Here is a 16,828-nt window from a genome sequence, read left to right on the forward strand (position 1 = left end):
TTAAGATCAACCAATGCTTTCAGATTTTAGCCTTCAGGTCATTGTTACAAAACTTGTTAATTTCACTTTAACAATAAATCCTAAACTATTGTAGGTATGATCAATATTCAAGTTTTATTGGAATCACCACGAAATTTTATGGAGGATGGCAGATTAAAATTACTGTGGATTCATTCCCTGAATTACTACAGAATTAAATAATTTCCATAAATGTTTCCCTTTACAGCTGATCTTATATCCACCATATTTGACGCTGCTACGTCTCTCTGGCCACAAATGGCTTCTACGGTGTTTCCCTATGACGTAGGTTCTCATCAGTTTCACTCGCACACTACAGCACAATAGACGCTTGTGAATTTCCCCGTCTCGTGGCGAATCTGCGCTCTTTGTGCTACACGGTCCTCGACGACAGGGCTCGTTTCACAATTTCTGAAGGCTGACTCTTTCTGCCATACACTTAAATGAGAGCGAAATGCTCGTTAACTCACACTATGCACATCGTGAACCGGGCACATTGTTTATCAAATCCGTATGTTAGATGTAATTTGAAGGTGGATGGACTAAGGCAGGAAAGGAAACAGAGAGATCGTTGCTGTCAGCTGGGACATTACGCGGAATCGGCGGCGACGAGTGATGCATGTACCGAACGGGGCTTCGAACCCAGGATCTCCTGCATACTAGGCAGGGCCGGCAACCACCGCTCCATCCGGGACTCTGCGTTTCGCAACTGCTCGGACTGTCTGGGCGCGCCTCACAGCCGACCCACACTCCCATCGAGGGCCACCTATCTGCAGTCCCAGCCCATTTCCTCCATATTCCGTCTTCCGAGATTCTCACAGGACGACGGACGAATGTGTGCATCTGCACTGAAAAAGGTGGATTCATTGCCGAATGAACTGAAACCTTTCCTTCCTTCCCCTCTCCACCTTCAGTTTACATATACTGTATAACAGCTGCAGATTCATATGGTATCTATTCTTTCAGACATGTCCGAAAGAACAGACCACGCACTCATATAAATCCGTTTGTACTTGGCCCGTGAGGCAATCACGCCACGCGAGTCACACACATGCGCAAAGGCGCCTTAAAACGTGCACAGCTGAGGGTGTATTTGCGACCCTGATGCCGAGTTTCATGTAGTCTAGAGGGACAGTAGCGCCGTACATTTAAGTGCCGTATCTTTCAGACTGCAGCACCTATGTTGCGTTTAACAGCGTTCAAAGAAAACTAACCAATAAATCCGCAAGGTGTGGAAAGTTAAGGTGTTCATTTGTGATCTTGTACAGCATCCGCCACTGATGATGATGATGACTGTATGTTTATTTTTATAATGAAGTACAATAAACATGTAGCTTTTATGTTCTGAGCTCTAATTATCTAAATCATTCTTTACAACGTCACACCTGCTGTTACTCATGCACATGTATTTCAGGAGCAGCCAACAAAATCGGTGCTACGGTACTCCTTTTGTCACACTGTATTCACTGAACCTATGTCTAGTGAAACTAGAAATTACAGTTATTACATTGAAAGTACATAATCAGATCTGAACCTCAACAAAGTCAGTCAGAATGTCATCCACTAGTCCGAGTCGCCGTCGTCGTCGCCGTCGTCTCCGGCGTCGTTGTCTGACGCTACATTAGTCCGCGATGAGCCAGGCGTCGACCTCTTACTTCCACTCTTCTTGCTTGTGAGGGCAGGCCTACTAACTTTTATGATGGGAATCAAACGCTCACTCCCTCGCCCGAGTCGGTCCGTCTGCTGCAAAATTTATGTGTTTGAGCATCATTATACAGCGCTTCTCCACATTGTAAGACGTGTATATTTCTATTGTCTATTGTCAAATCTACTAGATACTACTACAAGGTATACTAGAAGGTATCAGATAGATTATATAATGGTAAGACAAAGATTTAGGAACCAGATTTTAAATTGTAAGACCTTTCCAGGGGCAGATGTGGACTCTGACCACAATCTATTGGTTATGAACTGTAGATTAAAACTGAAGAAACTGCAAAAAGGTGGGAAGTTAAGGAGATGGAACCTGGATAAACTGACTAAAACAGAGGTTGTACAGTATTTCAGGGGGAGCATAAGGCAACAATTGACAGGAATGGGGGAAAGAAATACAGTAGAAGAGGAATGGGTAGCTTTGAGAGATGACGTAGTGAAGGCAGCAGAGGATCAAGTAGGTAAAAAGACGAGGGCTAGTAGAAATCCTTCGGTGACAGAAGAAATATTGAACTTAATTGATGAAAGGAGAAAATATAAAAATGCAGTAAATGAAGCAGGCAAAAAGGAATACAAACGTGTCAAAAATGATATCGACAGGAAGTGCAAAATGGCTAAGCAGGGATGGCTAGAGGACAAATGTAAGGATGTAGAGGCTTATCTCACTAGGGGTAAGATAGATACTGCCTACAGGAAAATTAAAAAGACCTTTGGAGAAAAGAGAGCCACTTGTATGAATATCAAGCGCTCAGATGGAAACCCAGTTCTAAGCAAAGAAGGGAAAGCAGAAAGGTGGAAGGAGTATATAGAGGGTCTATACAAGGGCGATGTATTTGAGGACAATATTATGGAAATGGAAGAGGATGTAGATGAAGATGAAATGGGAGATACGATACTGCGTGAAGAGTTTGACAGAGCACTGAAAGGTCTGAGTCGAAACAAGGCCCCGGGAGTGGACAACATTCCATTAGAACTATTGACGGCCTTGGGAGAGCCAGTCCTGACAAAACTCTACCATCTGGTGAGCAAGATGTATGAGACAGGCGAAATACCCTCAGACTTCAAGAAGAATACAACAATACCAATCCCAAAGAAAGCAGGTGTTGACAGATGTGAAAAGTACCGAACTATCAGTTTAATAAGTCACAGCTGCAAAATACTAACGCGAATTCTTTACAGACGAATGGAAAAACTGGTAGAAGCCGACCTCAGCGACGATCAGTTTGGATTCCGCAGAAATACTGGAAAACGTGAGGCAATACTGACCCTACAACTTATCTTAGAAAATAGATTAAGGAAAGGCAAACCTACATTTCTAGCATTTGTAGACTTAGAGAAAGCTTTTGACAATGTTGACTGGAATACTCTCTTTCAAATTATAAAGGTAGCAGGGGTAACATGCAGGGAGTGAAAGGCTATTTACAATTTGAACAGAAACCAGATGTCAGTAATAAGAGTCGAGGGGCATGAAAGGGAAGCAGTGGTTGGGAAGGGAGTGAGACAGGGTTGTAGCCTCTCCCCGATGTCATTCAGTCTGTATATTGAGCAAGCAGTAAAGGAAACAAAAGAAAAATTCGGAGTAGGTATTTAAGTCCATAGAGAAGAAATAAAAACTTTGAGGTTCGTCGATGACATTGTAATTCTGTCAGAGACAGCAAAGGACTTGGAAGAGCAGTTGAACGGAATGGACAGTGTTTTGAATGGAGGATATAAGATGAACATCAACAAAAGCAAAACGAGGATAATGGAATGTAGTCGAATTAAGTCGGGTGATGCTGAGGGAATTAGATTAGGAAATGAGACACTTAAAGTAGTAAAGGAATTTTGCTATTTGGGGAGCAAAATAACTGATGATCGTCGAAGTAGAGAGGATATAAAATGTAGACTGGCAATGGGAAGGAAAGCGTTTCTGAAGAAGAGAAATTTGTTAACATCGAGTATAGATTTAAGTGTCAGGAAGTCGTTTCTGAAAATATTTTTATGGAGTGTAGCCATGTATGGAAGTGAAACATGGACGAGAAATAGTTTAGACAAGAAGAGAATAGAAGCTTTCGAAATGTGGTACTACACAAGAATGCTGAAGATTAGATGGGTAGATCACATAACTAATGAGGAGGTATTGAATAGAATTGGGGAGAAGAGGAGTTTGTGGCACAACTTGACAAGAAGAAGGGACCGGTTGGTAGGACAGCATCAAGGGATCACAAATTTAGCATTGGAGGGCAGCGTGGAGGGTAAAAATCGTAGATGGAGACCAAAAGATGAATACACTAAGCAGATTCAGAAGGATGTAGGTTGCAGTAAGTACTGGGAGATGAAGAAACTAGCACAGGATAGAGTAGCGTGGAGAGCTGCATCAAACCAGTCTCAGGACTGAAGACAACAACAACAACAACAACATTGTAAAATCACAATTTATGAAAGATGTTTATATTTTATTAATAGGATTAAGTAGGAATAATTAATATTTGTCATGTTGGAAATAATTTTGGTAGCAGGGAATGTCCGCACCAAAGTATTGTTCATATAACTTTAGAAAGGGCGGGAGAAACCACGTACTGATACATTTTAAGGAAAGATCGGGAAAGACCGCGTATTGATACATTTTGTAATGGTAGCAGGGATTGTCTGCACCAGAAAGCATTGTTGGCAGGAGAGACCGCACTTTAGCGTTCGTAGGAAGTCCGTAGTAAGCGAGAAGTGAAGCGAGTCGGTAGCAGGTCTGAAGCGAGAGGTTGAGAGGAGCGGTGTGCCTGCCAGCCACTAGCTATGATTTACAAGAGATTATAAACGGATGTACAGAGACATCAGCTAACTATTATAATAAGAGGAACTAATACTATTGAATTAATTTTTTGAGAAACTCAAGACTACTGAAGGTATGTTTGCGCATTGCTAGTTGTAAGATTATTTTAAAAAGTAAGTCCCATTTAAACGTTTGTAGAATCATTTCATTCAGAATATAATTAACTTTTGTCAGCAATATTGCGTTTCTAATTATAATCCATCCCAAAAACCATCAACGTAAAAATTTTATTGTTGTCAAGAAAAAGTTTAATTATGAATTACGTAACTTCAGTCAAATTAATTAAAGAATAACGTCAGCTTTGCTATTAAAGAATAACGTCAGCTTTGGTAATAAATACAGCCACTTATTATGAAAGCCCTCCAGCAGCTGATAGAGTATAGTAAAACAGAGTAAGTATATTCATGTCAAACTTCGATGTAGCTGTCAGATGGCGATCCAGTAACAGTAACAAAAGGTAAGGAACAGTTTTGGGTTATTGCAGATAACGACTGAGGGCCACGACGGCGACACATTCTATGTTTCGTCGAAATAATCAGAAAATCACTTTTAATAAGAAGCAATTAAATTTGTATGCGAAGATAGAGAAAGAGAATAAATTTCAAAGGGGAGATTTCATTTGTTATTATTAAGCAAGAGATAGAAATCCTAAGGGAAGGTTACATAGGTTATTGTAAAAGGGAAGGTTATCATTAACAAAAGAGATATAAAGGAGACGGGAAGGTTTCAATATTTAATGTTAATTTTGTGCATAGCGAGACATACAATTGCTTCAAGTGAAGCAGCTATAAATGCAAACCAAATTATATAAGATATTCAGCTGCCCCTGCCGATGTCGTTTTATGCAACCCCCGATGTTATATCCGGCGTTCAAAAAACAAGCGCGAGATAATCATGTTCTCTCACTCGCTACGTGCAAACTGTTAGTCGTACAGAAAAAGCGAACACGACCCTTTTGTAGAAGATTTGATGTAGCTTACGCGTGAAAACCTTTTCGCTAGAGGACGTTGTTTTCGAGTTATTCGAGAAATATGTACAAAAGTGGCCTTCAAACGCGCCTCTACTCCAACACTCAGCCCCAACCGGTCAGGATTTTTAATATGTTGTTCTTGACACTCCCTCCTACCGCTGCACAGATGTTTACGACTGCACGAATTATTTCCCATATTCGAGTTTTTTTGGTCTTCATTGACTTGTAAGTAGGCTGTTTAGGTTTTTATATTGATAACGCCATGTAGCACTCTATATGAAAATCACTGGCTGTGCTGTGTGCAGTCTGTGGCTGGGTGGCATTGTTGTAATATTCGCCATTGTAGTGTTGGGCTATTGGCTGTTAACAGCGCATAGCGTTGCGCAGTTGGAGGTGAGCCGCCAGCAGTAGTGGATGTGGGGAGAGAGATGGTGGAGTTTTGAAATTTGTAAGACTGGATGTCATGAACTGCTATATATATTATGACTACTAAGGTTTGTTCTCTATTAAAATCTTTCATTTGCTAACTATGCCTATCAGTAGTTAGTGCCTTCCGTAGTTTGAATCTTTTATTTAGCTGGCAGTAGTGGCGCTCGCTGTATTGCAGTATTTCGAGTAACGAAGATTTTTGTGAGGTAACTGATTTGTGAAAGGTATAGGTTAATGTTAGTCAGGGCCATTCTTTTGTAGGGATTATTGAAAGTCAGATTGCGTTGCGCTAAAAAATATTGTGTGTCAGTTTAAGCACAGTTATGTATAATTGTTCTAAGGGGACGTTTCATATGTCGACCCTTAGCCGAGGATACCTCACTGGAATCTTCTGATTTTTTCTTGTAGTTTGTGTAATTAGTGTAGATTTTGTTTATTGCTAGCGCGTAATTGTAGAGAGAATCTCCTTTGTATTTGCAGTCTTTCATTGTTGTACAGTAAAACAGGTGTGGCACGCATGTAAATTTGCACCAAGTATTTCGCAGCTGCGCTTGCAATTAACTAGATATTATTTTCAGTGCTATGTTAATGTGTTCTCTTATATTTGCTCTTCAAATTGTGCTTTTCTGTGTTATCGTGTGAAATATTGTGACAGTTATGGCGTGTGAAAAACGTAATACTAGGCTCCAAAGTAAACTGAGAAATGACAGTGAAGACGAAAGCAGTGTGTTAGCGCCACCGTGTAATGAATTAACTAATGTTCAACATAGTAATTTGGTAATTGTGCATAGGGAAATGGAGCGGGCGGCAAACAATTGTGTAGACAGTGAAACAATTAGTGAACAGGGAAGCATTATCGATCGATCGGTCGGCAACAGCCCGCCACAGGAATCGGGAATGACAGGACACAATCTTGCAAATACTGCAGATTCAGGTTTTGGGTCCTCACCGTTTTCTCAAATAAGTCAAGACACATTTTCTGCTTGTCAAAATGTGAATGTTGCCGGTGCAACTTCACTGCTGAAAAGCACTGAGGAACATGTTTCAGACACCAGTGCATTGTTATTACAGTTAATGCAACAAATTGGACAAAGGCTACAAAAGTTAGACACAACGCTTGAACAAAATCAGAAACAAATGGGACAAAATCTTCAAAAGTTAGACACAATGGAACAAAATCTTCAAAAGGTAGACACAATGGAACAACACCAGAGATAAACACAGCAACAGTTAGACACAATGGAACAAAATCAGAGACAAACACAGCAAAAGCTTCAAAAGTTAGACACCACACTTGAACAAACACGTGAAGATTTAACTACTGAGTTACATAACATTGAATCGAAATGTCAAAAAGTCTGTAATGTCGTAAAAACACAAATTTGTGAGCATTTCCAACATATTTTTTCGCGTCATGAAAATGCATTACAGAATCACGAAGCAGCCATAAAAGAACTGCAAACTATTGTTCATGAAAATCATGAGACCTTGCAAGCTAAAATTGACTCAATTGCATCTACCGTTTCGGTTACGCAACTTGCAAAAACTCAGGAAAACTTAAAGGACACAGTAGATACGATTTTCACACAAATGGACACTCTGAAATTTGGTTCAGAAAAACACACTGAGGAAATAAGTACACTATCGGAGAAAGTAGCCGAACTTTCGGATCAGTTCACTAACTTATCTGCAAAGGTAGATGATGATCTGAATGACACAAGACCTGTAGCCATCACTGACACAGAAGAGTATGAACAAATTAAGAAATTCAAACAAAATCAGAATCAAATTAATACGCAACACAAAAGAGAAATCCGGGAAGTACAAGATCAGTTGTCACAAGTAATACAAAAATTACATATTTCAGAGGACACTCACGCTCCAACACGGGAAGGGGGACTTAGAAATACGGAAAAGCCACAAAATAATAACACAGGGCATTTCGGAAATTATGAAAGAAATTGGCAAGTTGCACAGAATTTTGAAATGGAACCGCCGAAACGACGTAACAATGACCGACATGCGACTCGCCGAAACGATTAATTTGACTATAAGCTGTTCATTACTACACGTAAATTCAAAACATTTAAGAATTCTGGCAACGACATTCATCCACATGCATGGCTTCATCAATTCTCTCATTGTTTTCCTCCCAACTGGTCATTGGAGCACATGTTAGAATTTATGTGTGGCTATTTAGAGAATGAACCAGCTGTAAGAATGCGATCGGTCATTCACGATTGTCACAGTGAAGGAGAATTTTATCATGCCTTCCTCTCAGCGTATTGGTCTCAAGCTACACAAGACCGTGTAAAACATAGCTTCATAATGATGAAACATTTCGAGCAATCTGAATTTTCCAGTCTTGTGAAATATTTTGAAGACATGTTGCACAAGAATCAGTACCTGTCAAACCCATACAGCCCCTCAGAACTCATTCACATTTGCTTAATCAAATTACGTGAACATTTACGACATATTATTTTGGCAGGACGTTGCAAAGACGACATTGAAGCTTTTCATGGACTGTTACAAGAACTGGAAATTGACACTGACAATCGCGGAACGCGAAAACAGGAGCACAACAATTACAGGTCACATCTGTCACAATTCCACGATGACAGAAATAATACACGACAAGGCTATTCTTACAACGTAAATCGTGACCAAAACAGACACCACCCGTATGACAACCATTGGAAGAGTAGTAATAATTACAGGGAAAGATCACCTCTCCGCAGTAATGACTATCACAGAGACACTCGGAGAAACAGACAATATGGGAACCAAAATAATTATTATCAAGGGAGACAGAATAACTTTAGATGCAACGGTCCAGCGCGCAGTTACGATTCAGGGAGAAATTCTCCACCACACGACCGACAAGAAAGAAACTATGGAATCTACCGACATGACGACAGACGATATGATCGTAACAACAGACCTGAATTGCATCAGAACTGGCCGGATTCAAACAGGGCAGGGCCCTCTCGATAAGGTGAATTTGTAGAAGTTAGGTCTCCAAATCCCAATAACGACGCGTGCCAACAAAGACACAATAGGCAATGACTCATACCGCTGGCAGCCACAAAACGTACTTATGAAACTGACGATGCAGCTGCCGTAGCTAGTAATTACGTAAAAATGGAAGACATTAGGGACATCTTACTCCAGGAACACGACGTAAAACATAACAACATTGCATATCCTGTGATTCACATTACTGTAAATGACGTAAAATTTACGCCAGTACTTGACTCTGGCAGTCCCATTTCAGTAATTAGTGAAACAGCTTTTAGCAAATGCAACAAATCGAACGATTGCCCCACACTTCCGTTACGTAAGATTAAATTACAAGGTGCAATCGTTGGAAAAAGTATAGATGTACGCCAACAAACCAACTTAGAATTCTTTTGTCAAAGCCACAGCTTCTCTATGAACTTTCTTATTGTTCCATTATTGTCGACGGAAATTATATTGGGAGTAGACTTTTTAAATGAATACAAAGCAATCTTAAACTTTCACGATGCTGAAATAAGTTTAGAGAAAGAAGGTAAGTCAATGGCTTTGAAATTTGAAGATTGGCTCTCAAACCATGACGAGGAAATTAATCGGCTTTACCTTCTGTTAGACAACAGTTCGGAATTTTCTACGGAACTAGACACTAACAATCACTCTGCAAGTACTGACAGGGATGATATCGACGGCATATTTGAAACTGATGAGTTAATTCAGAATAAAATTCAAACAATTGAGAATTGTAATGACACTGATAGGCAGGACCTTTTTGAGATTTTACAAGCACATTCTACAGTTTTTACTCACAAAACAGGAACAATCAAGGGATTTCAATACCAATTTCGTGTTCGTGAGCATACTAAATTTTGTGTTAGACCATACGTAATTCCATCACATTATAGGGACCGTGTTAGAACAGAAATACAATCTATGCTTGACGAGGGCATTATTGAGCCTGCAGTAAGCTCATACTACAATCCGTTACATGTTGTTGAGAAGAAAAATGGATCGATCAGGTTTGTCTTAGATTCGAGACAAATCAATACTATCATTATTCCTCAAACAGACAGGCCGCAAACGTTGGAAGAACTTCTTCAAAATTTTAATGGTGTAAAAGTTTTGTCTTCCATTGATCTCAGATCCAGCTTTTATCAGATCCAACTTCATCCAGAATGTAGAAAATACACAGCTTTCCTTTGTTTCGGCGTTTGTTATCAGTTTCGGAAACTTCCTTTTGGTTTGAACATTTCTTCGGCAGCATTCATTCGCGGGCTAAATTTCATGTTACCTGAGTTCTTAAAACGTCACATCACCTTATATGTGGACGATATTCTAATAGCAGAAGCTTCATGGGAACAACATAATCGCATCCTCAACAGTTTGTTACGTATTTTTGCAGAATCTGGAATTACAGTTAACTTGGAAAAGTCTGAATTCGGTAGGTCAAAGTTGAGGTTTTTGGGTCATATTATTTCTTCTGAAGGCATTCAGCCGGATCCTGAAAAGTTAGAAGCAATCAGAGCCATTCCAGTTCCATCCACAAAAAAACAAGTCCGCAGTTTTCTAGGTCTCGTAAATTTTACCGTCGTTTTCTGAATATGCAAATTCTTGTTACACCAAAACTTTGTTCTCTCACTGGAAAAAATACTATTTGGAACTGGGACGAACAAGCACAGTTGGAATTCAATTCTTTGAAAGAATCGCTACTTAACGCGCCAATACTAGCTCATCCAGATCTGTCACAAGATTTCTGCCTTAGCACGGATTCTTCTAAAGTCGGTCTTGGTGCCCATTTATTTCAAGAAGCCATAGAAAATAACACTACCGTTCAGAAAACCATTGCTTTTGCTAGCCGAGTGCTAACAAAATCTGAAAAAAATTATTCCGTTACTGAATTAGAAGCTTTAGCTATCGTTTGGGCATTTAACAAATTCTGTTTCTTTCTTACTGGTAAGCACGTAAACATACAGTGATCACCGTGCATTACAATTTCTTATGTCTTCAAAATTAAATCATGACAGGTTAAAACGTTGGGCATTGTTTCTGCAAGAATTCCACTTCACAATAGTCTACATTCCCGGCAAGGAGAACATTGTTGCGGACGCACTGTCACGCGCACCGGCTGGGCTTGAGAAAAGTAACACAGAATGCAACCTCGAGAAAAATTTCAGTATTCTTTACATTCAGAAAGTCGCCTTTGAAAACTTCATCGCCACATCTTTAAAGGACATTGTTCATGAACAAGATAAAGATCCGATTTGGAAAGACATCAAAAGCAAATGGCATGAAATGACACACACACAGATTCGGAATTATTATCTGGTTAGAAACAACATACTGTTCAAACGCTGCACTGTTGATGACAAGCTATGGGTACTTTGCATTCCTGACGATTTTGTTAATAAGCTCATTTGGTACATTCATTTCAGCTATGCACATTTTGGCCCACGAAAATGTTATCATATTCTCCGAACGACTTGTTATTTTAACAATATGGAAAAGAGAATTCGAAGAGTCTTGTCTATTTGTAAACTTTGTCAAAAGGCGAAATCATCTACTATCTCCCATCGTGCTCCGCTGTTTCCTATCGTTCCTTCTAAATTAAAAGAATGTGCTGCTGTTGATCTCTTGGGACCGCTTGTCAGAACATCTAATGGATTTCCGTACGTTCTAGTCGCTGTTGAACTTACTTCAAAATTTGTTTCTTTCACACCGTTACGTAAAGCCACTGGACGGTCTGTATCTAACGCCTTTGTTAAAAATTTCTTACGTGAAGTTGGACACGTTAGTAAAGTCATTTCAGATAACGGACCGCAATTCAGATCTGCTGTTTGGTCACGCATGCTTCGGAATCATAAAATGAAACCTGTTTTTATTTCATTGTACTCACCACATTGTAACCCCTCCGAACGGATTATGAAAGAAATCAATAAGCTTTGCAGACTTTATTGACACAGAAAGCATCAGCATTGGGACAGATATTTACACTTATTTCAAAACGTGCTGAATGAAATGCCTCATAACTCCACTGCTTTACCACCTACTCTTGTACTGAAGCATGAAGAACCACCGAACAGAATCAGAGAGCTTGTACCTTTCCCGAATACACGTAAACTTCGACACAAAGACATAATTGATTTGGCTATTAAAAATACAGAATCTGCAGCAGACAAAAGGAGAAAACTAAATGGTAAAGCAAATGCAAAGAAATTATATATTGGTCAGAAAGTTCTCATTAAAGCTCATTCACTGTCACATAAGAAGGAACACTTGAGTCACAAATTCTTTCTAGTTTACAATGGACCTTACAGAATCCGACGTATACCACATGATAATTGCGTTGAAGTTGAAACTCTGCGTACTAGGAAGAGTAAAGGTTTACACCACATTTCACATGTAAAACCGTTTATTGAAAGATAATCTGCTTTTTAACTTTGTCTTTGCCATATAACTTTTCACTTTACATTACTAGTATGCTTTGTCAGACTTAGAATCGGTTAACATGAAACAATGTTTGAAGTTAAATATCCAGTCAAGAACCAAGAGAACTTATTTAAACAGAAATTACGAATGCATTGTTATTGTGAACAGACGACACCGTGTTATTGTGTGTGTACATTCTTGCTTGTTAGTTGCACGATTACGTAACGACTATAAGGCTCACATACTTAGAACATTTACCAGTACTGCTAATGAGATTTTAATGCAACATTTTGGTTTACTTGAAAATACATTCTGGATTTAAAGTACTTTCTGTGAGATACCAGATGACACAGTGGTTAGTTTATGTGACAGCTACACGATTTTATCACGACGCTACTAATAAGTGACAATTTACAATGTTGCTTTTACGGTGTATCTGTTTTATATCTGCACAGTTTTTCTGAATTCTTCTGGAAAGTAAAACATGTTTTAGTAGTAACTTTTGTGGTATAGCTACAAGGAGACAGCCTTTTTCGTAGCACAACAATACGTTACATTATAGTACTTTCTTCATCACGGCAATAAGCGTAATAACTGAGATATATATACGCAAAGCATTTCACTTTTGTTTATCATGAGGTAAGTACATTGACTTCTGCAGAACTTAGCTTTCGGAGGACGATAACTACGACACATCCACAGAGATTATCTTACAACAAGACGCACAGTTTAGCGCTACAGTACACGTATTTGAGTGATTAATTTTGTACTTAAAACATTTAATTTTAAAGACTTTTGAATTACAATGATATAAAGGTTTTCCGTGTTACATTTCATTCCATTGCTGTAATCTGTAACACCTGAGGGTATAATTACATTAATCCTCAGGGGGATACACGCTTACTTTGTGTATCATGTGTTTGGCAAGCACAAGGAGCCCTGGCTAATATGATATTTCCTTATACAACTTTACACATCGGTACCATATTTCTCTAACACATAAATTACACAGCTATCTGATCATTTAACTGAGAGAGGCAAACATTTATTTTACTACATCAGTGACAGATGTTTACGTAATTACACCGTTGGATAACTTCACACTTACGAAATTGTATTTTGTCTGTACTTTGTGAAATGTTCATATTTTTTCGGAACCATTGTGATACTATGAGAGCTTTGAATGATGTATTTGGTATGGGATCATGATTTTTAAAGTAGGTTTGAGGTAGATGACACTTCTGACATGAGCAGAGAATTTTTTTTTAGGTTTTGAAATTATTGGAGGAAGCTACGACGATTTTGAGATTTGGCTGAGGTTTTATGATGTTATGATGACGATGTGTATTACGCTGTTGCGGTATGTTTATGATCAATAAGCTGATGCTATATGAGGAATGTGATTACGTGTTTATATGTATATGAATAATGAATAGAAGTTAGGAACTCTGGTTTGTGAAAAAGGATGTTAGAAACCGAGAATCGTACTTTAAGAGTTATGAAATGTCTGTATATGCGTGAATGTATCACTATGCTGGCGAAAATTTTTTGGACACTTTTATATTTACAGGATTTTGTTTCAACAGTTTTGAAACGCAAATTCTCGACCTGTGAAATTTTTATATGAGACTGTCACTGTAGTGCAAACCGGTGTCGTAAATATTTCGGTAAGAAAGTTAAGTGATCACCTGCATGTAATGCGTCGTGGGCACCCAGCTGCGCGACAGTCTCCTGGAAAAAAGCCATTAGTATGTGCCTTTCAGAGGCACAGGTGGAGAAAAAAAAGAAAGGAGGCCATTATCCTCGCTACTGAAATTTCTTTGTAGAAAGCATCGCAAATACGACACGCTCAAACTTGAAAACATATGATTATACTGTGGAGCTCTTAATTTATGATATTTACTAAAATGCCTAATGAAATGATGAGAAACATTTTTACATCTATTGTCTTTCTAGTTGAGAGATTGCTCAATTTGTTTAATATCTAGTTTCTAGCTGCACCGCAGCATTGGTTAAAATAAAATTTAATAGATGTACTAATATAGTTATTTTATGCCTACAGATCCAGTCAATAAGAAATTTATGATCTACTTCGAAGAAAACGAGGGCACATAACTAGACATTTCCCTTCACAGGAATTGCATAAATAATTTTTTTTACGATTTGGTAACTTATCTGCTAGTGTAAGTTCTCGTAATGCATCACTCTAGTGTTAAGATGTGACATAGGTAGTAAACATGGCCATTTTTACTGTAATATTTTTTCTGCTTGAGCTTTGTCATGTTTAGATATAAGTTATTGCATTTGCTGCTGCTGTTCACCAGGCATAATGTTACTGAATTTGACTTTGTATTACTCTGTTTAGCCAGTTTTACTACAGCTTCATTTTTCTTGTTTGCTGCGCATTGCCTTATATTAGTTGTAATATTGCATTTGCTTTGCTAATTTATGCTGCTTGCTTTGCCAATTTGAATTTTTGTCATTGCTGTTTGTGTTAATTTGTTATGTGCTGCTGCATTGCCTCGTCCCTTGGTATATATATCTGAGCTCAGTAGATATAAGTTAGCTTAAGAGGGGGTAGACTATATAAGAGAATGAGTTGCGATGAACTGGAAGAAATGCATTCAGAAGTTTTACGAAAAAAGTACAGAAAGCAGGTATAGATAGCACCCTTTTGAAATAATGAAGAACGAAGGGAGATCTCCAAAAAGTAAAGAAAGTTTTGTTTGCAAGATACTGCAGTAAAACAAACCCTGTCATTTCCTTTTCTGTCATTCCGCTAAGTGTTTGTGTACTCTTGTGCATTTGTGTTCTTCCTGTCTTTTGTGTTTATCTGATAAGACTTATGTTGTAGAACTTTTCCAATACTCAGTTACATTCACTATGATGAGGCTCACTGTTATCCTCAAATATAATTTGCATTAATAATATGTCATTTTCTTTGTAAAGATGTTTATAGACATTATTTATTCTGTTTTGTTTTAATGCTCATGTGTGAAGTTGATGTTTCAAAAGTTATTCTGATCTTTTACGTATGTACTTACGTCATAATTCTTGTAACACTGATGTACATGTTTATTTCTATTCTTTTGTAAAGCCTGTTTTACTACAAATGTTATCTGTATTGTTATGTTCTTTAATGATGTATTTTGTACCTTTGTTATTTTATTCTTATGTTATAAAATTGTAATTGATACCAGTAATTAAGTAACTTGTAAGTTACATTTCACTGCACACGTTTCTGCTGTTCATAGAATATAGACAATATGTGAGAAGTAGGGACTGATAGTGTTTGCACGTGTGTTACTAATTCCACAAGGGACTGGTTAACAGCATTGCTGTTGCTAAGGACAATTAGAAAAAAACTTTGTGAGTGCACAAGTGGTGGTTTATGTACTTGCTATATTGTCCACAAGACTCTTCTATGGCGGTTGTGCACCTGCACAGTCGCAACGGATGGCTGCTAGCCATCTCTACAAGGACTACAGTGGGTCTGCACCTCTGGTGGCCCACAAATACCATACTCTCTACCAAGACTATAGTGGGTCTGCTCTGTGATGTCCTACCTACCAATATTCTTTAAAACTTCGACTGACTCTGCTGTGGATTTGCTCTGTTGTGGCCCATTACCTGTCTGCATGTCAAGAGTCAGCACTCTCTTTCCGTTAGAAGGACAACACTACTTCTTCAAGACTGCATGGAAATCCACTACGTCGGTGTGCATCTTCTTTTACTGCTCAGACTTTGAGAAAAACACTGCAATTTTACTGTGATGAATGATCAGGACTGTCTTTATGGTCTGTGAGAAAATTTTAGCTTTTGACCAACATTGTATCAATAAGTGTGTGCATTTGATTTCTCTGTTATTGTAATTGTGCAAAAATTTCAACAAATATGTAATGGCCAGTGCCCAAAACAATTTGTAGAATTTTTTTGGGGGACCATGGGGGCTATGTAAGTAGGCTGTTTAGGTTTTTATATTGGTAACGCCATGTAGCGCTCTATATGAAAATCACTGGCTGTGCTGTGTGTAGTCTGTGGCTGGGTGGCATTGTTGTAATATTCGCCATTGTAGTGTTGGGCTGTTGGCTGTTAACAGCGCATAGCGTTGCGCAGTTGGAGGTGAGCCGCCAGCAGTAGTGGATGTGGGGAGAGAGATGGCGGAGTTTTGAAATTTGTAAGACTGGATGTCATGAACTGCTATATATATTATGACTATTAAGGTAAATATATTGTTTGTTCTCTATTAAAATCTTTCATTTGCTAACTATGCCTATCAGTAGTTAGTGCCTTCCGTAGTTTGAATCTTTTATTTAGCTGGCAGTAGTGGCGCTCGCTGTATTACAGTAGTTCGAGTAACGAAGATTTTTGTGAGGTAAGTGGTTTGTGAAAGGTATAGGTTAATGTTAGTCAGGGCCATTCTTTTGTAGAGATTATTGAAAGTCAGATTG

At 38.6% G+C, this 16,828-nt stretch overlaps 1 protein-coding gene across 1 annotated transcript in view; it reads right to left on the reverse strand.

Moving 5' to 3' along the window:
- Positions 1-1,447: 1,447 nt before the first annotated feature.
- Positions 1,448-16,828, reverse strand: part of LOC126203999 (alpha-crystallin B chain-like) — a 72,357-nt gene continuing 56,976 nt past the window's right edge. Inside the window, exon 3 of the mRNA XM_049938430.1 lies at positions 1,448-1,761. Within this exon, the coding sequence (XP_049794387.1) occupies positions 1,582-1,761 (180 nt within the window). The 3' untranslated portion in view covers positions 1,448-1,581. The remainder of the gene's footprint in view (positions 1,762-16,828) is intronic.

The sequence above is a fragment of the Schistocerca nitens genome, chromosome 9 (genome assembly GCF_023898315.1).
Source record: "Schistocerca nitens isolate TAMUIC-IGC-003100 chromosome 9, iqSchNite1.1, whole genome shotgun sequence".
Lineage (NCBI taxonomy): Eukaryota > Metazoa > Arthropoda > Insecta > Orthoptera > Acrididae > Schistocerca > Schistocerca nitens.